Source organism: Xiphophorus couchianus, chromosome 11, assembly GCF_001444195.1.
Source record: "Xiphophorus couchianus chromosome 11, X_couchianus-1.0, whole genome shotgun sequence".
Lineage (NCBI taxonomy): Eukaryota > Metazoa > Chordata > Actinopteri > Cyprinodontiformes > Poeciliidae > Xiphophorus > Xiphophorus couchianus.
The window spans coordinates 6,561,522-6,584,451 of record NC_040238.1 but is presented as its reverse complement, the minus strand read 5'-3'; the positions used below and the strand labels follow the sequence as shown (position 1 = coordinate 6,584,451).

The window sequence follows — 22,930 nt, the reverse complement described above, 5'->3', positions numbered from 1 at the left end:
CTGCTCCAACACTATCAAAATACCAATGTCCAAGACGTATCATCAGTTTAAAGAAAACATGGACTTTGGGATTCAAAACTCCCCTGGGTTTGGGCTTTATTAAGGTCAAATGCATAACAACAAAACAAAATGCTAACTATTTAGCTTGTCAAACCTGTTCAGTTATGACACTGTTTAGTGTTTGTGTGCGACCTTCAAATTTGGATTCTTGTTTGTTTATAAGTCCGCCATGTTTTTCAGTTTGATATAGTTTTCGACACATGATTCCCAACTCTGTGGATGTGCTAGGCCACACTGTCTCTGGAGGTTCTCAAAATGTGCCTGAAGGTGTTCAACTCCACATTGAATGTTGTTAGTCTCTGTCACAAACTGTCCCAATTGCTCCTGGGAGACTGGGAAACCACAGTATGTTCCACCAAACCTAGGAATAGAAGAAGCACAGTAAACATTTAGTTATATTTACATTTCTTCACTAAACTGTTACTGCTGTGACTATTGTTGTAACCTGTCTAAATGATTAATTGTATTTAAATTTACATTTTAGAAATTGTCATCTGAAATTGTTAGAATAAAAAGTGACATACTGTTAACACATTGTTCATTATTTTTGTTTTGGCAAATTATTTTTTAGAGTTCCCAAAGAGGTTTTAAATTAACCAGATGTTGAAGACAAAAACAACAAAAAATTACCTGTGAGGTAGATGATACATCACATCTGGTTTACCAGATGGACAGCAAGATTGTTTAACAGGTCTTATGGTATGTTTATTCCACCTGTCCTTGCATTCATCAAGATCTCTCTGTAGAATATCCATGAAGACAAACCGCACAAGGCATGTGTGGTCATGACTTCCATTGAAGAGATGTCTTTCCTTCAAATCGTTCATGAGATCCATCCAGAACTGAGATCTACAATAAACCAAAATTATAAGATAATTATATCAGCAGAAAGTAATAGGACTAGTTTCTATGTCATGAAAATATTTAAATATATGTTGACCTACAAAGTTAAATATAATGTAAGCAGACATCAACTGTTATACTTTAAATGTTGAGCTTCTGATTCATCCATTTCAAATGTTACACTATAAAATTAAGTTGTATATAGCACAAAAACATAATAATATCTTTTTACTGCCCAACACCAGGGAAATTAAATTGGCACAGTAAAAATGTTACACAATTCAAACAATTAAGTTAGGGTTAGGGTTAGAATCTTAAATAGAATCTGTGTAAAAACTGAGTAACATACAGTACAGTAAGGGCAAAAGTTCTGTGCTGTTATTAAAAGTAGCTTATAAATAGTCTACTCTACAAAACTATGTGCAGTTAGACATGATAATTTTAAAAAATATTTAAAAAAATAGAATAAAACCATATTTATTGAGATAAACAGCTGGGATATATATCTAAAAAAAAGTGTGGCTTGTTAAACCAAAAGTACTTCATGAATATGTGCGACATCAAACGCGTTGCTAATTCAAATCCAGTAGATCATATTAAACTTACTTATCCAAATCACTGTGCGTTGCTATTTTCTTTTGTAATTTAATTTAATCCCTATGTACGTCTTGGGGAGCGACCGCCCTTTACATGTGACAGTTATCTGCGGCGACAGAAACATAAACAATACGGGGAGGAGGGAGATGCGTATGTTGTTGCTGGGAAAACAGGAACTATTTTGATATGACTGACACAAAGTCTATCACGCTACCCATAAATTATTCTGTTATTCTATAATATTATAAAAGACGGCGTATCTGAAAAGAAATATAGTAATACGTACCTTTACTTTCTTTCAAATTTCTTTCTCTGAATCTTGCATCTGGTCCCATAGAAATGAATACTATTTTCTTTAACTCCCCCTAGTGGTCTGGAGCACTTCCGTTTTCAACACTTTTTGTTTGCTGCATTTCATTCGGGGGTGTCTTCTTTTTTGTTTGCGTCTCTCTTTTTGTTTGCTGCATTTTATTCGCTTTTTGCTTGCCGCATTTAATTTGTGCGCGTGTTTTTTTTTGTTTGCATGTTTTCTCTTTTGCTGCGCATTTGCACCTGTCGGCCACCGTACGGACCCGACGACATTTGCCGCATGTCTTCCCCCCCTCTCCTTCCCCATTCCTGTCAGCCTACTTTCGTAACTAGAGCTCACTAGAGCCCACAAAAGACCAACTGGAGGGGTAAAAAAAACCAAAAAAAAAAAACCATATCAAATGCTTTGTCTACTTAAGTCAGACTCTGTTGATACCGCGGAGCTCTGAAAAACTCGTCCCACAAACTTGAGCAACCAGAACGGTTTCTGTGGCGATTATTAAAAACTCAATAGACAAAAAAATGGAAGAGCTACTAAAGCCACATTAGCAGCATTGAATTAAATCTCCCGTTTGTTGAGCATCTCTGCAGCGGATTTAACTCATCATACAGGGCCGGTCCACGGCTGCATGAGGCCTTGAGCAGAATTTGGCTTGGGGGTCCCTCTTGTTGCTATGATCATCAGCACCTCATCAGCATTTCAAAATGAATTTAGTGAAATTTAGGAGAGAGGGAGCAGTTTAATTGGCCAACCTAAAAAGCAATCAGTGATAATTGTGGTTTACTGAAATATATTTGTGAACAAACAGAGCCCAAACTCAAAGATTAAACTCACAGCATCAGATTTTAGCTATGGTAACTAAAAAAAAAATCTAAATATGAAGATTATTCTTTAAACTTTTACAAAATAAATTTGCCAGCTCCTTAAAATCTTAAATTTTAAACAATTTAAAATGTTTTAACTTATCTATGCTGAAACCATTAAATCAAAGCAAATTTAGCAGCATTGATATTCTGCAAGTCAATGACTTGATGCAATCTGCTGTGTTTCCTCAGACACAAACTGTTTAAACTAATTTGAATATAAACTGAGCTTAATGCACTGAGTAACATTAAGCTCAGTTACTTAATGTTATTCAGCTGATGTGTGACTGAACTGAAATGACTTACTAAAGGGCTATAGAGACGACATTTGTTGTGAAATGTGGCCACATAAATAAGCTGAATTGAATTGTGAGAGTTTGTTACCTGAGGGCCCTGCTCAGTCTTGAAGTCAAACGGGTCTCCCACCACTCTTCTTTCAGCACGTGCCACACTGCGCTCCACAAACTCATCGTAGACATCTGATTGGACGAAAACTCGAGAGCCAGCACAGCAACACTGGCCTTGATTGAAAAACAGGCCAATGTGGGACTGCTCCACAGCATTTTCCACTAAAAAATCATTCAAAAAGATTAGGCAGCAACTTTAATGTTATAACAGGCCGTCAGAAAAAAATATTATGCAAAAAAGTAAACTGTGAATATATTTGAATTTAGCACAGAATGGTTTAAAAAGATAATTGTGTCAACACACTAACAACTTAAGTACAACACAGAGTAAAAAGGATACATACAGTTGGCATCAGACAGAATGATATTTGGACTCTTTCCTCCCAGTTCTAATGTGACTTTCTTCAGGTTACTGTTGCCTGCTGCCTGTTGGATCAGATGACCCACCTGACAGAAAAATCAGTTTTAAGATTAAACTGATTTCATTAAATGAAAGAAAAAAATTACCTGCAACATGTGAACCCATTAAACCCTTCTCCTTTACCCTACACCGAAATAAATCTTAGCTGATAGGTACAAAACCTTCCTACAGAAACTGATTCAAGTTGATTCTTATTAGGAGGCAGAATAAGACTAACCTCAAATACCTTTGCTGAAAGTTGGTGGTAATAATATTCTCAGTTTCCCAAATGAATTCAAGAATGACAGCACCCTGTTTTAGGGTAGCCTACTCACCACTCTGCCTCTGCATGGATGTCCGTGTGTGTTCAAATACATGCTGAAAATATGAAAGTACAACTCACCTATGACCCATTCACTGGGATTTTGTAGAAAGTGAAAGTCGAATAGAACTCCACCCATTGACCCGAGTCATTTCATCTTTGGCCATTAGGACCAGCTGTGACTAGTTTAGGGTGAAATCTCTTATCCAAATAAAGACAACACTTACACAGCATACGGATTTATTTAAACACACACTGGAACTTGTTGGATCAATCCATGCTTTCAATGTTGAGGAGGTGATTTATAGAGCTTTTAAAGGGGATATATCATGAAAAATTCATTTGCCATCTATTATGTTTTGTCTATGATGTCACCACATTTGCTATGGAATTGCTAAACAAGGTCATTGACTTCCAGCTAATCAGTTTTGTGAATCTGCCATGTTTTTTCCTTTAAAGTGATTTTATAGTCCAACTTCAGCTATACATAAGTTGCAAGTAGCCAAGTCAAACTGTTCGGTTCTAGGGTGTGCTGAGCTGGTGTCACAGTGCAGGCCTTTGGTGTAATTCTATGGCCAAGCTTAAGTAGAAGAAACAAAATAATCTAAAAAAAAAGTTCAAATACAGAAGCAAGGCATGGAGAGTAAATTAAGATTTAGCCCATGCAGAAGCAGCAGCCATTATGTGGAGGTCTCCTCACTGAGGAAAGTCTGTCTGTAACAGAGTAGTTCAAGTCAGCTGCCAGATGTGAACTATTCTACCTAAAGCTGTGCACCTGAGGATAGGACCGGACTTTCCTTAAATCCAGATGTGAACAGAACCTTCTGACAGATGTACCTCTGTGGACCCAGTAAAGGCCACCTTGTCAACATCCATGTGGTTGGCAATGGCTGCACCAGCTGTCGGTCCCATTCCAGGCAAGATATTGACCACGCCTTCAGGAAATCCAACCTGAACACAAATTCAAATAACCACTTGCATTTTTATTTTCAGCACAGAAGAGAGAAAAAAAGTCTTAGTCTTTAGTAGGTCTACATGAGGTGCCACGTTCCCATGTTCTTTCCTCTCCTAATTTGTGCGTCCTAAACTGAGTAACGTTTAGCGTTTTGGGCAATATAATTTCTACATGGTGTAAGACTCTGTCTAACTGACTAAATATTACATTAGTATTGAAAATGCAAGTTTAAAACTCTTGGAATATATTAGCCAACAAATATTGCACTCCAAACAGTCCTTCATGATATTAATATTGCGATGACACCATTTACAATGTTGTGCAGCCTTAGTCTTTAGGTTGTGTTCAGGCAGAGGTGACTGTAAAACAATAAAAATTGGAATACCTCTTTAATGAGACTGGCCACATAGAGTGCTGTGAGTGGTGTTTGCTCAGCTACTTTCATCACGACAGTATTACCAGTTGCTAAGGCTGGCCCAAGTTTCCAGGCCTGCATCACCAGAGGGAAGTTCCACTGCAGCAAAGAAGAAAAATACAGAGTTCATTACAGTATTGTTACCTTTTGTCTCATGCCAGAACTTCACTGCTGCTAACTCAATGCTGCAGTCATAAGAGTCTTTGCAGACAGCACCAAATTACCTTGCTGACATTCTTATTGGTACCTTTACAGCTCAATGAAACAAAATGTCATCTCAACTGGAAAATGACTCAATTAAAATCACCCACTATCCACCTGAATCTCTTTAGTATGCAAGAGGAAAATAAAGGATTTGATGTTTATTTCAGAAAGATGTTAAGATGGTACGGGGCAGAAGGAAAAAACAAACATGCTACAGGACATTGTTGTATCAGATGCATACTAAAGGAAGAATTCACATGTCAACATTTTACCCTTCAAGTACATTTCTGTCAACAGTTCATTTAGTTATGGGTTAAAAATACAAATGTGTTATATAATTGGAAAAGACTCAGTATTGACAATTTCAGTGGACCTCCAAAATAAGAAACTGGTCACATACAGTAAGTACATTGTTCAGGGGTGATTTTGATAAGACTCTTTCACGCCAAACATCTTCAAAGTTCTCAGGGTTCTTTCTATGTACTGGGATCTTCAGTTCAGTTTTTCATTAGGTTACAAGTCAGGTGCTTTACTCTGCCATTCTAACAGTTTTTCTCTGAAACCATTGCAGAGTTTTCTTGACTATGCGTTTTGAACAAGTTTTTTTTCTGAGTCTTATCAAGAATGTCCTGGAAAATTTCTCCATTCATCCTTATTTCGGTCACAAGAAGTTTTCCAGTTCCATCTCCTGTAAAACAACCCACATCGTCTTTCTCCATCATATAAACTTAATTTTTGACATGGTATTTATAGGATATTGAAACCTTCTTCCTCCAAATATGTCATGCCCAAAGACACCCACAACGTTCGGTTGTTAGAACAGGTGTACCGTGTACAGAGGCTACAGTCCTCAAAGTAGCTGCCACAGAAAGGATTCTGGGTCTTAAGCCATTTTAGGCCCCTTCTTTATCTACCATTTTTCCTGTTTGATTAATGTTCAATAGAGGCCATAGCGCCAAACACAAGTAGTGTTCTTTCCACTTGTTTTTTCAAAGTGTCAAAAGGATAGTGAAATATACATAATATTGTCAAATATTGGTGATTAGCCATAACATTAATATCGGCCCAAATTTTCATATTGGTGCATCCCTAGTTTCAAATACACATAAATAAATTATATAAAACATACATACAGGTATTAGCTGTCCACAGACTCCAACAGGTTCATGTCTGGTATATGTGAAGTAATCTCCATCAACAGGGATGGTCTTCCCCTCCCACTTGTCTGCCCAACCTGCATAGTACCTAAACACAGCAAATACTAAATTGCAGTATCTACCATATGGTGCAACACAGATTGTCAGTTGTTTTTTTTTTTGTTTGTTTTAATCAGATGTCAGCTGTGGAAGTCAAATTTGCACAAACACTCAAAATGACCCAAAATGTCAGCTTTCAGCTTATGTACTATGAAATCCTTCATAGAACACACTACACAGAACAATGATGTTCCAAATGGATTTTTCACAAACAGACATGTCCAAACTTCAGCAGAGATTTTGTTTGATGACTGTCTACATGCTCTGTGACACAGTCTGCCAGACTTTTGACTAAAAAACTCTAAGGCCTACATGGAACACACGTCTGTGCCCGACTTTGCCTTCTCAGTGAAATCACAAGTGGATTTGGAAACAGATCCTTATTACAAAGAAAAGAAGACTTAAAGGAGCAGTATTATGCATTTTCCTGTAAAATGGCTCCATGTTAGCTTCAGCTGTTAAAAGAAATGCTGCATACATCAACTCTAACATAAAAAAAATTTACTTTGTAATTTAACACCTTGAATTTGGGCCTCTGTCTTTTTAAAAGCTCCTGCTCTTTCTGAAACCTGGCCTTCAGGAAGTCATCACAACATGGCTCCTCTATTAACCCTCTAACAACTTTATTAGTTTGGCACTGAAAAGTAGCTGGTATGAGATCAGCAGACACACAGTTCCACTAGGAGACTGCTGTGGAAATTTCTGTTATCAAAGAATAAGAGTCTGTTTTAATAATTAGAGAAAGATCAATCTTTGTGTTTATGTTTCTTTATTTAAAGGCAAAAAAGTGTTCAAAGACCCGTCTCACTGAACACAGTCAGCAGAAGAGCCCTGAACAACACAACACATGATTATATAGTTACAGCAAAACAAACCCAAAGTCTGAACTTATCTCCATGAGGTTTTGTCCTCATGCTGTCATGAAACGGTGCGGTGTTGGTGATGGTGAGGTGGACGCTTGTAAACTCAGGTAAAGATGAATAATGAATTTAATAAAGAATGTCCACAAAATCCACACAACCAGGCAGCACGACTGAGCAGAAGCCAGGGCTCAACGCCGGTAGCAACTGGTAATTTGAATGGACCAGACGAAGGACTGAACGCACATTCGACGCTGACAAGACAAGGACCCGACGAGGAACAAGGAACACAGGTGGAGTTAAATACACAGGGGGTAATCACAGAACGAGACACACCTGGGAACAATCAAGGGGAGGACAGGACAACACTGAGACACAGATACACAGGAAACTCAAAAGAAACATACAGAAAAACACGGAACATGACACATGCAGCTGTCGCTCACCTCATTGGAGGGAAAGATTTTTTTAGCTAGACTTTTCATTTGAAACAATCATTTCCTGCCATATCTGTATGGCAGGAAATGAAAGCTAATTTCCAACAGAAATTTCTAGTTCTTCTTTATCAGTAACTCATAGTTTCAGGGTCTCTCACACTTACACAGTATCAATGAAAAAAAAAAACATAAAACATACATAACACTATGAATCCAAACTTGGGTAAAGTTAAAATGAAATAAAGAAATAAAGTTAAGTAAGGTTAAAATGAAATTTTCTATTACACAACTAACTAGTCTGAAGGAGCTGCATGGGGAAAGCTGCTCTGTAAGGCAGAAGCTCTGATGGTTACAATTATAATGACACCAAAGCAGCTTTAAAGTGACCAGTCTTAAAAATAAATAAATAAATAAAAAACCAACACATTGTTTGGGGGATTCTTACCTGAGACATTTCACAACCAAGGGTAAATCAGCCATATAGGAAATGACATACGGCTTCCCGTTGTCCAAGGTCTCCAGTTCCTGAGGCAAGAACATAGTTTCAAATACAAAGGTGGATTTTTGTCAAGTAGAAGCTCACTATCTAAAAGCTTTATCACAATTTAAGTAACTGGTGTAAAGAAAAAATGTATTAACAATGTTTAAATAATTTTAAATGTACACTTTATGATGTTTTTATTAAAGGTTTGCACTCAGTTGCAGCTCAGCAGGACATATGCTCTTCTGACCCTCCTCAAATAAGTGAAGAACAGGGTGTTCAGCGGTTAGAAATGTTAGACATGGCTAAGGTGATAAGCGTAGTTTGTAGAAGTTCAGTTACTAGTATCTGTTTAGCCATCAGCAGAGAGACTTTTTGGAGAAACGCCTATTTGGACACAGAAAGAAAGTAGAAGTTATCTACTATGTTTCGTTAGACAAACCTAAAAGGGTGTCTTATCCACAAGAAACACGGAGAATATGGCCAGAGTTGAGCTGTGAATGTGTATGCAACCCTGCTCAACTGAAACTTACAGATAAGTAACCTATAGATTTTTGCCTCACACTTGAGCCAGGGGGTGTGGCTACGTAATGTGTGATGAGGGGACGTTCATCCCCAAGTCAGAACTCATCCGATTCTCACTGAGATGTGAGCTTTGTATGTTTCCTCCATTTGCAAATGTTAATTAAAGCTGTGTTTGTTCTCTCCTAAAGCTGAAGTTTGGTCTCGAATTGTGTGCAAGAGTGGTTGGCAACCAGGTCAGTTTCTGAACGACATACTGAGTCAGTGTTCAATATGGTCCTCCCATTTTCTTACAATGAAAGGGGAACCACTTTCAAATACAAACGGTGGATATTTTAGTATTGAACCCAAATCTTGTCCAAGTGCGAGAAAAAAAAAATCTAAACTATTTACCAACAATTAAAATTCAACACCAAACTGCATTCTGCTTAAAACACCTTCATTAGAAATTTTAAAGAGCATATTTTCCAGTAGTCACATGACTACATTTTATTAAAACTAATTTGGTAAAAACAAATAGAGAGGCTGCTAACTGATCTGATGATGGCTTCACTGTGTTGGCATTGTAATTTTAGGATTTATGACTTTAGCCTTAGCAAAAACAGATTACATCCAGAGAAACTGTAATTGACAAATCAGATTATTTATATACTAACAGAACAACAAATTCAATCTATGAGACTGAGCCTGCTTGCTGTAGACCCTTATGCCAATTTCATACATATTCAAAATCTAAATTAATGAAAAGAAATGTAAGCATGTTATCTACTGGACTGGACTATTAAAAGTAAGAATGTCACCAGACATTCGTTCAAAAGCTGTTTGACTCTGTTGTAACATTAAATATGAACTCACAGCGAGGTAGGCAGAATCTCTTTCAATAGCGTCGGCTAATTTGTAAAGAAGTCTGCCCCGATCAGATGCATCCATACGGCGCCAAGGTGAGCCCAGCCTAAAGGCGTTACGTGCGGCCTTCACTGCCTTATCTACATCTGCCTGAAAAAGAAGAAGCAGTTCATTTTTACCACAAGGCTTGAGGTACCGTTTAACAATAAAGTACAGTAGACAAAAACGGTTTGTGCAGTGACATTTTCTGCTTTCTGCCAGGAAACACAGCAGGATTACAAGAACCCCAGAAAACTTTATCTAAAGGACTTCCCCTGATTTGAAACCGAGTTGCCGAGGCAACAGATCCAGCTGCCTTGGCGGTTCTGAGGCTTTCGGGATAGATGGTTTGTTCAGCAAGTTCTGGGTCCTCTTCCAGTTGGACATGTTTGGAAAACCTACAAACAGGGCATCCTGATCACCAGCCTGAACTATAACTACTGAGCTACTACTATAGCTCTGCTGTAGCTCCTCATCCCAACTCTGAGGCCGAGTTCAGTCACCCTGCAGAGGAAGCTCATTCTAGCTGACTTAATATTTTCTGTATTTTTAGCAGTATCTAATTAAAAAGGAGAACAAAAATGAAAAGCAAACCTTGTAACTCACACAAAGTGCATCTTCTTCCTGTCATTTACCTTATCAGCCTCTGCAACCTGGCAGATGATTTCTTCAGTGGATGGATTGATCGTAGGAAAGGTTTTCCCACTCACAGCTTCCTGCCATTCATTGTTAATAAACAGCTGAAACACAAAACACCATTTAGAGAGATTTCCACTTAATTCTCTGATAATATTTCAATAAATACAAAGTAACTAAATAGTCCACAAAAACAAGAAAATTAAAGCTTTCACATCTTCCATAGGAATGGTTTCCTCAAAAATGACTTGATTATATATCCTGCTGGTCAATGTTGTTTTGTATAGTAATCTGCAGGTCACTGCATCCATCAGCTCAAAGTAACACATTTCAATTGTTCTCCTTTGATGAGCATAGTGTAGATTTATTTAACATTGTTTGCAGGCTTTTATATTTGAATTCTGGTTTAATTGGAGCAGCAGCAGTTGTTTTCTCTCAGTGAGAGTTGAGCCTGTAGTTGATGGATTTGTTTCTAGCAGCAGTCCAGCCTTTCCAGGACCGTCGTCTTCTGTTCTACTTACCTGATACAAACCAAAACGAAAGCTTTTTGTTCTTCTGTGTTTTTGTTTCAGAAAAAATGTTTTGAGAGCCTGCTTAGAGTTGCAGGCTCAAAGTAGCAGACGTTAGATGTTAATAATAAAATATTATTATTATTAGAACCTGCTACTTTCATAGTGGCTTGTATTAAGGTAATGTCTGCTACTTTATATTAAAGTAATTCTTTATATTAAAGAGCCTGCTACCATAGTCGTAGCATCCATATGCGCATGCGCATTACCACAAGGTAGGACGGATTGATGGTAGCACTTAGAACACCTGTTCTGTTACCTGGCCTTGGTTTTAACCAGACAGGTGGAGATTTTATTTTGAAAACAAGGAATCATTAAAGATACAAACACAAGTAAATTTAGATTAAACTTTGCTTATAAATTCAATTAATCTACACCATCCTAACCCTAATGTGACTCTACGGGCTGGATTAGACTTTTCGTTAAAAAATAAAAATAGGTCAAGCTAAGTTTTTTTCACTGCGAGTCCTGCTGTTCGTATTTGGAACCACATTTGTCACTTCTTGCCAATACTGACACACACAGTCAGTAATTTTACTTTACAAACATAAAGAACCGTAAAGCGGGTAAACCTGAAACAGGTGTTATAGATTAACTGGTGGCTAAATTAACTGGTGAAGGAATCTGGGAGACACAGATGTTTCTGTGGGCGTGGCTTTTTAGGACCCCTTTACCGAACCGGGAAATAAACAATACGACAATCTTAAAGAACTACAAATCTTTGCAAAAATGCTATCCAATTCCGTAAGACAACCATCAAGATCTCGGGAATAACTAATTAGAAAGACTTTTATTGGTCTACCATGGACCGTTATGTTGCCTTTTTTGTTTTTACATTAATCTGCAAAATCACCAAAACATGTAAATTACGCAGAACTTGTCCTGATTGATGTGTTGCTTCAGAGGTTGAAAGGAAGATTGAAATAGCTCTCAAGATGCCATAAGCAGATCTCAAAGAAAAGATTAATCCCTGAAAGCCACAGAAATGTTGAAAAGCCATGGGATTAAAAATAAAATGTTTAAAAAGACCGACTGGCTATGTTGTTTTTCACATCTCCCTCATATTGTATGATATTTCAATTAGATATCCACAAAACAATAGCGAAATCTTTTTAAACACTGTTTTTGTATCATTCTATCATTTATTTCCTAGTTCATTTACAGAAGACATGGCTACCGCAGATCTATGTGGCAATGTCATTTCTCCTTTATCGTTGATATTTTTTCTCATAATTTAACTAAACATTCATATTCTTTTCATCAAGTGACTAATACTCAACTATGAGAGACAAAAAACTATTGTCTTATATACTTTTACATCAGAAACGGGTTCAAATCTTCATTCAAACTGAGATTCTGAAAGTGTCACCAGTTAATCCAGGTTTGCTTCTTAAAGCGCGAAGTGTCCGTTAGATCAGAATCAGTAACAGGTTGGATTATTGGACATCTGTCGGCCGATATAGTTTAGAGGAGAAAACATTGCTCTCGGAGCTCAGCGACCGCTGGTACGAGTTCAGTTAGAGATGTCGTCTAATTCAAGTTTTGGACCGTTTATTTTACTGTCTAAAAAATAATATTCACTTGTGTGGTATATTTTGGTGATATTCCAATATATTCTTGAATATTCCTTCACATACATAGAATTATTATTGTTTTGAAGAGATCATAGACATTTTCTAATCCGTTTATTTACGTTTGTCGCGTTTTGATCAGGAAACGACACAGCCACCTAATTTTTTACAAACATCTGCGTTGAGGACCCCGTTTGACTGTCACAAGTTAATTTTAATGCGGCTCGTTTTGTTTTTAAGTTTATTTCCCCTCGTCACCAGCCTGCAAACTGTTTCCTAGTAGAGAACACAGACAAATACTGCAGATATGGCTCATAATCTGTTGGTGGTATCTGACAGTATAATGTAGGAACATTTATTATTATAATTTTGGCTTGTGAATTTGGATATCACCACCAACTACAACATTGGCTGTTAACCTTATATCATTTAGGTGAGATTTTATTGCAGTATAACTTAACATTACTTGATATTCCTCTCTATTTGGACATGTGAACACCACAAGCAACACCATCAGGTATGTGATTTAAATTTGATTAAATATGATGACACCAATCTCATTGTTCAGCGACACTTCCTGTGGGTAGTGTCGCTAAAAAATGAATTAAGTCCAGAAACAGTACGGCTGCATTGCAGGATCTGAGCCAAAAACACACACTAGGCTAGAAGTGTTAAGCAAATCATATTACAGGTTCTTGAGAGTCAATTCCAATGTTTTTCTGATCAGTGCTGGTTACAAAAAGCAGAAACCTCCCACTTATGTTTACATTGTGACTGTTCATGAGATTAAATGAATTTATTCTGGTGAACCTGAATGTGAATGGGATTGTGGTGTTACTCATTGATCTGGTTTTGCTCCAATGCTGTGTTTTCAAAGCGAACTCAACGCTGCTCTGTAGAAACTTGCTTCGAAATATAATTTTCACGTGCAACATTAAACATATTTGGGATTTATAGTAAAGGTTTGCAAACGGTTTTGTCACACAAGTAGCATTTTTCAACAGGCATCAACACAGCCACCTACAATTTAGAAACATCTGCGGTGCGCATAAGTTTCAACCAGTTAATTTAGCCACCAGTTAATCTATAACACCTTGAAGCAGTTCCTGAAGAGTCGTGCGCACAGCTACTCCTCTACCTAACTTTACCTGCAGTGGACGTTTCCACAAACAATCGGGTTGGAATTTGAACTTCTGACCTCTCATCTACTCTCAACATGTTTCTACAGAAATATTTGCTTAAGTCAAATCGGAAACATTGCCGTTCTCTACCGCAACATTAACTCCTTACTGCACAAACTATCCAGACTGTGGTTCAGTCCAGTTTGGAGCCACGCAGTATTTTTGCAGATTGTAGTTTTTTTTTCCTGTCCAGCAGCTGCTAACTTTACCTTGTTGAAATGGACCTCAGGCTGAGCGCTCGGAACCGGAACAGCGGTCCCATAGTAGGAGACTGAGGGTCGGATCAGGCTAGTAATACCCCGGGAAAGCACTGTGCGGAGCATGACGAGTCTTCCTGCCAGAATCAATCCACGGAGAATGCGGATCAGACTAAGTATATGGTTGCAGCAAACAGAAAGGGGCGGGGACGGACCGCAGACAGACCCAAACCATATTTGGAAATGGGATGGATGCATTCCGGAAATGAAGGGGGCGCTATTTCCTATATTATCTGCGGCGGTCTCCTGTTTTTATTTTCTTTTGAAATCTGTGACATCTTGATCTTTAGGAAGGGGTTCCACTCTCAGTATTTGTTTGAACTTCTCTCCTATATTTATTTGCGCACAACTCATAGTTCTTAATATATTTTGTAGCTTTCTGTGTACTTCTACATCTGTTAATTAGTTGCATTTTTGGGGGTCTCCTCCTGTCCCTAGTGGCATGGGGGTGGTAACGCAACTAACATACATAACTAAATTAGAATACCGCAAAATCTTTATTGTTAATGATTAATTCCGGCATTACTTACACCGGTGGTGGCTCTGGTGGCCTTTATTTAGCAGTTGTCAGACAGGAAAGCGAGAGGGGGTGGACATGCGCAAAGGTCATCAGGTCAGGACTTGAACCTGTGACGGGAACAACAAAGACTAAGGCCTCCATACTTGGGACCACTTTCCCCCTAGGTAATTAGTCCAACGTTTAGAAACTACAGCGGCTGTAATCTGCCACAGCAAAGGTAAAATAACCCCAACAGGTGATCAACTCAAAACCACTCCTACCTTTTTACTCTCTCTCTCTTTGTAGTTTATAGACCTATAGACCTTACCAGAGGGGCCGCTTTTCATTGGCTGATGCCCATTCTACGTGGTCACGTTAATCAGGGAAGCGCTGATTAATAATCGAGAAATAAATATCAAGCCTGAAAACTTGATATCCTAACGGACTGAATGTTATATTTTTAACGTAATCTTTGCTCGTCTTGCGGGCGCAGGCGGTTGCCACGGTAACAGGTGTGCTTAAACTACAAAGAGAGAGAGAGTAGAAAGGTAGGAGTGGTTTTGAGTTGATCACCTGTTCGGGTTATTTTACCTTTGTTTACCTTTGCTGTGGCTCATTACAGCCACTGTAGTTTCTAAATGTTCGTTTGTGAGTTTATGTCATTCACAACAAACATCAAATAGAACAAATATATTTCATAAAATTTTAACAAACAAATGGCTAATTATGTGAAATTAAATGAATTATATCCCAACTTCAGAAGATCTTTGGTTCCTCCTATCAGCCTGTAGTTTCTCATATTTCAGTTATCAAACCAAATTTCAGATCTACCATAACTGACTGACACCTGCTGGCCTCAGGTTTGCAACCAGCTTGTGACTGAGAAACCAGTAACCTCCTCCCAGATGATGACATGAACTTGTTAGTTCCTCTGTCCATTGTAGTAGCTGATATACTGTATTGTGAAAATCCGGTAGAAATGATGCACTAATGGAGTCATGTTTACATAGAAACAACTCGCTGTGAGGCTTTGTTTGTGAGACTTGCAGTCACGCTGGTCGGTTGTGGGCGGAGCTTGGTAAGGCCCATAGTGGACTACACAAAAACATGCACAAATTACTAAAGTTTTTTTTTGTACTGTAACCATTAAAAAATCTCCCCTTCAGTTCAAACTTATAAGTGGAGACACATTGTTGATGTTACCATTATAAAATAGCTTACAATTAAGTATTGGCAAAGATCAATGTAATTTTCACAGCGTTGTTGTTAGCAGCTGCTGAAAGTAACTAAAAAGTTATTTTTAATGTAACTTAATTACTTTCCAAATCAAGTAGTCAGTAATCTAACTGAGTTACTTTTTCAAGGAGTAATCAGTAATCCGATTAAAGTTACTTTTTCAAAGTAACTATGCCATCTCTGCCCCTACGCCACTACCACACCCATCTACAACCTTCTTTACAACAGAACCTGATCCAACGAACAGAAACAAATCTGTATTTTGTCCTAGTCTTTAAGTAGGAAGGACAACTCTGTTTCTCTGCATGAGGTGGGCTGAGTTACATTCAATTGTACTCCAGTGAAAGAAACACTACTTCAACATATTTTTACTCTAGTAAAAATAACAAGTAGTCATCCAAGAAAAGACTCAAGACTAATAAAGTATTCTGTAAAAAAGTGACTCAAATAGTGAGTAGTTGAACAGAAAATCTGATTTATAATTTAACATGATTTAATCAGGCAGATAAAAATATAGTTTTTTTGTAAATTCTGGTATTTCAAAGTCTAAAATGAAAAAAAAATCCAAAATAAATAACATAATTATAAAATAACACATTTTAAGCAGAATAATCAGTTTCTTAAATAAAAAACCCATGAAACTAAGACTTATAGTACGCAATGTAAAATGAAAATTGTATTAGAACAACGAAGCTAGTCTACGAACGAGGAATTTTACTTTAACATAAACTGTAGCTGTATGTCTGTGCAGGTTTGGTTCAAACTATCTGTTTTCATTCAGTGAAAGTAGCAGTAGAGAAGCAATATTTCATACCACACTACTCAAGTAAAAGTAAAAAGTGTGGAACAGTAAAACTACTTCTCAAAGAACGTTTTTTTTAAAGTTACTCTAGTAAATGCTACTTACTATTCTGCTCTAATGAGGTTGTAGCAGTTCGTGCAACCAGACCCCAGTCCGCTAGGCGGCGGCATTATATCCTAAAACTAGAGGCAGGTTAACCGGAAGAGAAGGTCAGTCGTCGGAGAAGAAACGCTAGTCGAGCGTTTGATGAACGATTCTCACTAAAAGTAAGAAAAGCCAGCTGTATTTTTTATATTCTGTCCTCCAAAGGAGTTCATGCTATATTAATGAACGGTGATGTAGGAGTTTCCTGCCATGTATTTGTCAGTTTACCTGAGTGAAACATATTTGTTTTGATTATGTAGCTTTAATTTTCTTGGAATGAAAGCTGAGTGTTAAGAGGGAAGTTTGGAGTGTCGGTGATAATGTACAGCAGCTCCAGAAAGACTCCAGTGTGGTGGAACCGAGTCCTGGATCGGATCGTCGGGTTCTGGGTTCTTGGTACTGATTGTTGTTTGTGTTTCTGCAGCATGGCGGGCAAGTCAGGGGAGGAGCGGCTGAAGGAGATGGAGGCTGAGATGGCTCTGTGAGTAGAAATAACTGCAGCTTTTCCTCTCTGACATTCTGATCTGAGTCAGTGACTAAATGTTCCGCAGATCATCTCCTTCTGGGAATTACCAGCAGAATGGTGTTGCCACCAGGGCAGAGCTTGCTCAGCATCACCAGCCACTGTGTGTGAAAGTTAAAAACTTTAGGACAACAGATTCCCTTCTAGAAACCCCCCAACAGCAGGCCGAGGTTCTGCAGGGAGGATGTGCTAAAAATTGAGATCAGGGTCCTGAAGGGCTCCCTATTCACCTAAAACAGTGGTCCCCAACCACCGGGTGCGGACCGGTACACCCCCCCACCCCCACATTTGATCACATTAGTTTTCAGATGTTCTTTATCAACAACACCAATGTCTGATCCTGATGCAGCTCTTTCTCTCTGACTCTTTTCAGTTTTGAGCAGGAGGTTCTTGGTGGATCAGTATCAGGAAGTCCTCCTCTCATTGAGCCCATCCCTCTAGCCTTGGCTGTCCCAACAGTGCCAATGGTGCGACCCATCATAGGGACCAACACTTACAGACAGGTTTGTATCTTTCTTCTGTCAGACTTAGGCCTGTCACAATAACCAATAAATCAATTAAAAGGATGATAAATTAAAACAAACTCAATAATTTCCATTGGTATAATTTATCATTTGTCTCTTATTTTTTGTTTTCTTTTTACCAAAAACTGCATGATGAAAGTCTTCAGTTTGCTGCTTTGGTCTCAACTAGCTTTTATTTTGAAGGACAATTTTGTTTACAAAGACTTCAAAATTCATTTTATTTGTTATTTTGTTTATTGATTTTGGATGTTTGAAATGTTTTCCATGTTCATTATAATTTAAAGTTTATCTTATGGAATGTGCTCTTGCATAATTTCTTTTGCCATCACCATTATATTCCCTGAAAATGGTCTCAAAAAAACAATATTATCGTTTATCGCAATAACATCTGGAGCAATATATCGTCCAGCAAAATTTGTAATGGTGACAGGCCTGGTCAGACTCCAACATTTAGTGGTGAACATGGTTCTCTCTGTTCAGTTGACGACAAACGGCTCCTTCATTTCTGTCAGTTCTTTTATTTTCAGGCTCATTTGACCCAGAATGAGGTCAAATTTAACTCATGTTTTGTTAAATTCTACAGTATCTCTGACTGAGCATCGTCCAGCAGTGGTTCCATGTTTCCTATCAGGGGTTGTGTGAACTGTTAGTCATGATGCAAACAGCTGAATAAAGTCCAGTCTCTCCCTTCCTTGCCTCTCCTAGGTCCAGCAGACGCTAGAGGCCAGAGCAGCTAGTTTTGGTCCTCCTCCAGCGTTTGTGGGTCCAGGTAATAGTTTTACTTTAACTAGACTCAGTAAAGATGGTTCATTAACATGATTAAAGCTGTAAGGTTCTACACTGAACATTCCTCTGATAGGTTTGTATAAACCGTAGTAATTATGTGTTTTTGCTGCTTATATGCTACCAGTGACATAAATCTCTGGTGTTGTGCTTCTGGAGGTTCATTGTAGGTTTTGTTGCTATGGCGTTCTGAGAAGCACTTTGTGAATTCCAAGGCTATTTTTAACTCAAAACAAAACTTCATATTGATGCAAAATCTCAACATTTCCATTGTTAATTCTTCTCCTCTGAGGAAGTGGAAGGAAACGTCTCACCTTGGAGCATACCTGTCCAGGGTTCCCTTTTCCACCGTATTTCGCCCCTCTGTCACAGCATGCTCCTGGATTATTATTTTCCCATACATTTCCTGCATTACAGTAATTCTGTTGCCCCCGTTCTTTAAACCTCCACTCACCCCCCCGACCTTTACGACAGCAGCAGTGGATGGAAAAATGTTTGTCGTATTCTCACGTTCAAAACTTCAACATATTTGGCAGCAATTTGTTGAATTTTCGGTCCATTTGTTGCTAAGTTATCAGTTTCATACTTTCCTTTAGACATAACTATTGTTAGCAGAGGTAGAAATCATTTCAGCATATCTGGCCTTGTTTTCTATAAATCCCTCAGAGTAATAGTAATAGAGAACTAACCTGACTGTCCACTGAAAATAGGACTTTACATAAGCCTGTCATGATCACAAATGTAGCTATAAATGAGCTTTTACTCGACGTGTGGATCAGATGCTGCGTTGTTTGAACAGTAATGCTGCCATTCTTCATTTCCACTCACTGTGACTTGTGTCTGTCCCAGTTCCTCCAGTTCGTCCTCCTCCACCTCCCATCATGAGACCAGCCTTTGTCCCACATATTCTACAGAGACCAGGTATGCTTACCACCACAACACTGAGTCCAGGTCTGGTTGTGTCCAATAGGAGGGATGTTGGAGGTCAGTGAGCCTGGGACAGTGGGGTGGACAGGATGCTGACTGGACACTTCCTTCATGCCTGGGTATTTATAGCTGGGGGGCAGGAAGACATGAGGCTTCTTTACAGTTGGGCTCAGATTAACATGACGGTTGGATAATATTGCTCCACTCTGATACTCAGCCAGGTCCATGGAGCCAGATGAGGGACTGACTTTGATTTGTTTATTTTATCTGTTTGAATGGGAACAGATGCTTAGAGTACATATTATAACATTTATAACCTTAGCTCATTGGGAATGCTTGTCTCTAGATGGACTTTTAACCACATAGATATATAACAATATCAGCACAGCAGAAAAAAACATTGACAGACCTGGGCTGACCTAAGCCCGAATTTCCTGTTATTATTCTAATAAATTGGTATGTGGCCCAGTACTGTAACATATCGTACATGTACTATACATGTACTATACAGTAAGTGCAGTCAGCATACTGTCAGGAGTGAGTGCACCGGTGATGATCCTGCGGGTCTCTCTCTTGTTTCTGACCGTGGCCTAATTAAAGCACAGGGCCAGCTGCAGTCGGTTTGCTGCCTCTACCTCCAGCTAGAGTTCACACCTAGTGAATCTCCCTCCTCCTAAGCTCTGCTTCATGATGCACTCAATGTTTCAGTTATGTCTGTTACTGGCATCTTTTCCTTCCACATAACTTTTCGTTAATTTGCAGCAACTTTTTAACAAGCAGCTTGCTTAGCATTGACCTTCAGGGTCAGTGTCTCCTTGTGGGCGGAGTCAGCAGTCCTCGCCAGTCATTTTTATTGGTTTTATGTAACGTTCCTGTCTTTGGACAAACTGAATGTTGGTTTATGATTTGCTGAAATCATCAAAATGACATGAAATAACAATAATATGAGCTTTAGTCTTTTAATTTAATTACTGAAGGTTTTGATGTGATTAATAAGCTGTACCCATAATCCTCTGCTGTGTGCTGGTCAGGTGGTCAGAGGCTGCCAGTGATGCGAGGTCCTCCAGTAGCCCCACCTCTGCCACGCCCTCCTCCACCTCCACCCATGATGGTTCCTCCATCTCTGCCACAGGGGGGCGCTGCACCCATTCAGCACCTGTCAGCTGCTCCCCGGGTCAGAACTCAGACATGTTTCTTCTGTCAGCAGCTGCTGCTGCCATGACTACAGGCTGTTTCTAGGCTTCCTGCTTGTTGTTGTCAGGTTGGTGAGATGGTGGCTGCCCCCATGGTTCCCACTCCTCCAAGACCAGTCAACCCATCGCTGGTCAAACCAACACCGTCCATCATCCAGGCGGCGCCCACCGTCTACACGGCCCCTCCAGCCGCGGTGGTCCAGAGGAAGGCTGAGGTCCAGGCCCAGAGACAAGCCAGGATGGTGTGGATTCCACCAGACCACTGTGACCTTGCTGCTTCAGTCTCCCTGGACTCTAACCAGATGTGTGTTATATGTGGCTCTTTCAGGAGGAACTGGCAGCACGAGTGGCAAAGCAGCAGGCGGCTGTCATGGCGGCGGGTCTGCTGGACAGGAAGGACAGCGATGAGAGCAGCTCTGTTATTGGCCCCAGCATGCCGGAGCCTGAGGTCCCTCACATCGAGGTGATGGTAGGCTCTCTGTCCAGAGTTCAGCAGAGTTGAAGTGATGATCGATATTCTTATGTACCTGTATGGTCATGAGGTCTGATCACTGCAGCAGCCTCTAAATGTTCCACCTCTTCAAGTAATGAAGTTTGTTTTTCAGCCTGTGGAAAGTGTTACTGAGGACAAAAAGAAAGGGAAAAACGAAAAGGTGAAGAAGTGTATCCGTATAGCTGCAGGATCAACCTGGGAGGACCCCAGTCTGTTGGAGTGGGAGTCAGGTGAGAACAGTGTGTGAGCACCAAAAATGTGCTGCATTTTTTGTGCTGAGGCTTCCCTGTTCTGTTGCAGATGATTTTCGTATATTCTGTGGAGATCTGGGTAACGAGGTCAACGATGACATCCTGGCCAGAGCCTTCAGCAGATACCCTTCCTTCCTCAAAGCTAAAGTTGGACTTCTTCTTTTTTTTCAGCCTTTGCAGCCACTTTAGTAAAATACTGATCTTAAATGTGATTTTTGTCTGGGACTCAGGAGGTTGAGAGTTCAGTCTTAGCTTCTGCCTATGCCATGTCACACCCTCCTTTGTGTAGCAGATGGGTGGATGTGACTATTTCATGCCTATGGACACCAATTTATGCCCAAAATATTCTTTCCTTGTAAATGAATCTGGATTCTTGTCATCAGGTGGTCCGTGATAAACGGACTGGGAAAACAAAAGGCTACGGCTTCGTCAGCTTCAAAGACCCGAATGACTACGTGAGAGCCATGAGAGAAATGAACGGTCAGCGGCTTGTTGTCCCCTGATGCTTCACTGGAAGTCGTGGTCTGGTCAGGTCAGGATGGAAATGTGATTAAACATAATCTGTTTCTCTCTGTCTGTCCAGGAAAGTATGTTGGGAGTCGTCCTATCAAGTTAAGAAAAAGTATGTGGAAAGATCGCAACATCGAGGTGGTCCGCAAGAAACAGAAAGAGAAGAAGAAGCTTGGCCTCAGATAGTGTTTGATGCTCCTGGAGGGGCTGTGTGTTTGTTCTTGGCAGATTTTCTGTCAAATGCCGGACCTGTTGTACACTCATACTTAATACATCCCAATGTCCCCTCAGAGCTCCTGGTGTCTACAGGTTAGGGTGAGTGGAAACCTATTAGATTGTTCTCATAAGGATAGCAACACATGCAAGAGAGGAGACCTTGGATTCTTTGTGGCAATACTATAGGATGTGATGGTTAAGATCTCAAATAAAACTTGTATCAAAGCTAAAGATGTCTTCATTGTTCATACACCACCAGCAGGTTCCAGGTTCAGCTAAATTAGTTTCATAACCAAGAGCAATGAGCCACTGCACATACTGACACATTTACTGAATTTTTCTTTCAGTATACTTTGATGTTTTGTTGCATACATAAAATGATTCAAAATTCCTAAAAAACACTTGCATCCAAAAACTGCCATTATGAGAAAAATGTGCAATATTAGAGCCCAAATAAGAGTGAATTTATTAAAAGAAATGGAAAACTCCTTCGAGTGTGACATTGATCTCAAGAGTTTTTCTTTTTTTTTTTTTTTTGCCTGGTTAAAAAAATGCATACAAAACCTCATTGTATGCAAAAGCACACTATCTGCTTTACTTTAATAGCATCAGTCTGGCTTTAAAACAGTTTATTTGTAAATGTGCCAATTCAAAAGAACTCAGCTTGCTTAGGGACAAACTGTTGAACTTTAAGTCTGTTAGTCCAAATAGTTCTTCAGTTCAGTCCTAGTATTTAATAGTCAGATTCTGATCCAGTTTGCAGAACAGTTCTGCATTTTGCAGCACTAGAACGCTAGG

General features: G+C 39.2%; 2 protein-coding genes and 1 long non-coding RNA gene across 7 annotated transcripts in view; 1 reads left to right on the top strand and 2 right to left on the bottom strand.

Annotated features, from left to right (window-relative positions):
* LOC114152492 (aldehyde dehydrogenase, mitochondrial) overlaps window positions 1–14,170 on the bottom strand; it is a 41,111-nt gene extending 26,941 nt beyond the window's left edge. For all 3 annotated transcript variants that reach the window (XR_003597124.1, XM_028030406.1, XM_028030407.1), the window contains exons 1-9: window positions 13,984–14,170; window positions 10,453–10,557; window positions 9,788–9,928; window positions 8,375–8,454; window positions 6,510–6,621; window positions 5,143–5,271; window positions 4,640–4,753; window positions 3,425–3,527; window positions 3,058–3,242 (exon numbers count right to left, since the gene is read on the bottom strand). Coding sequence is in view for 2 of the 3 variants with exons in the window: in XM_028030406.1 (XP_027886207.1) it covers window positions 3,058–3,242; window positions 3,425–3,527; window positions 4,640–4,753; window positions 5,143–5,271; window positions 6,510–6,621; window positions 8,375–8,454; window positions 9,788–9,928; window positions 10,453–10,557; window positions 13,984–14,097 (1,083 nt within the window). In the remaining variant the exon portion in view is untranslated. The remainder of the gene's footprint in view (window positions 1–3,057; window positions 3,243–3,424; window positions 3,528–4,639; window positions 4,754–5,142; window positions 5,272–6,509; window positions 6,622–8,374; window positions 8,455–9,787; window positions 9,929–10,452; window positions 10,558–13,983) is intronic.
* LOC114152498 (uncharacterized) lies at window positions 72–1,836 on the bottom strand. 2 transcript variants are annotated; one of them, XR_003597129.1, is made up of 3 exons: window positions 1,787–1,836; window positions 691–909; window positions 72–421 (listed from the first exon to the last, which is right to left on the bottom strand). It is a non-coding gene; the product is annotated as an uncharacterized LOC114152498 (long non-coding RNA). The 2 variants fall into 2 exon arrangements; XR_003597128.1 differs by having other exon boundaries at window positions 72–909.
* A 2,512-nt stretch (window positions 14,171–16,682) lies between the features above and the next one.
* Window positions 16,683–22,363, top strand: rbm42 (RNA binding motif protein 42). Of its 2 annotated transcripts, none has more exons than XM_028030784.1 (12): window positions 16,683–16,834; window positions 17,137–17,193; window positions 17,609–17,738; window positions 18,465–18,528; window positions 19,392–19,463; window positions 20,501–20,643; window positions 20,731–20,904; window positions 20,991–21,125; window positions 21,268–21,385; window positions 21,456–21,553; window positions 21,790–21,886; window positions 21,990–22,363. In XM_028030784.1, exons 2-12 carry the CDS (start codon window positions 17,138–17,140, stop codon window positions 22,100–22,102), a joined length of 1,200 nt encoding a protein of 399 aa, XP_027886585.1. In that variant the 5' UTR covers window positions 16,683–16,834; window position 17,137; the 3' UTR covers window positions 22,103–22,363. The 2 variants fall into 2 exon arrangements, with proteins under 2 accessions (XP_027886585.1, XP_027886584.1); XM_028030783.1 differs by having other exon boundaries at window positions 16,684–16,834; window positions 20,991–21,131.
* Window positions 22,364–22,930: the final 567 nt, after the last annotated feature.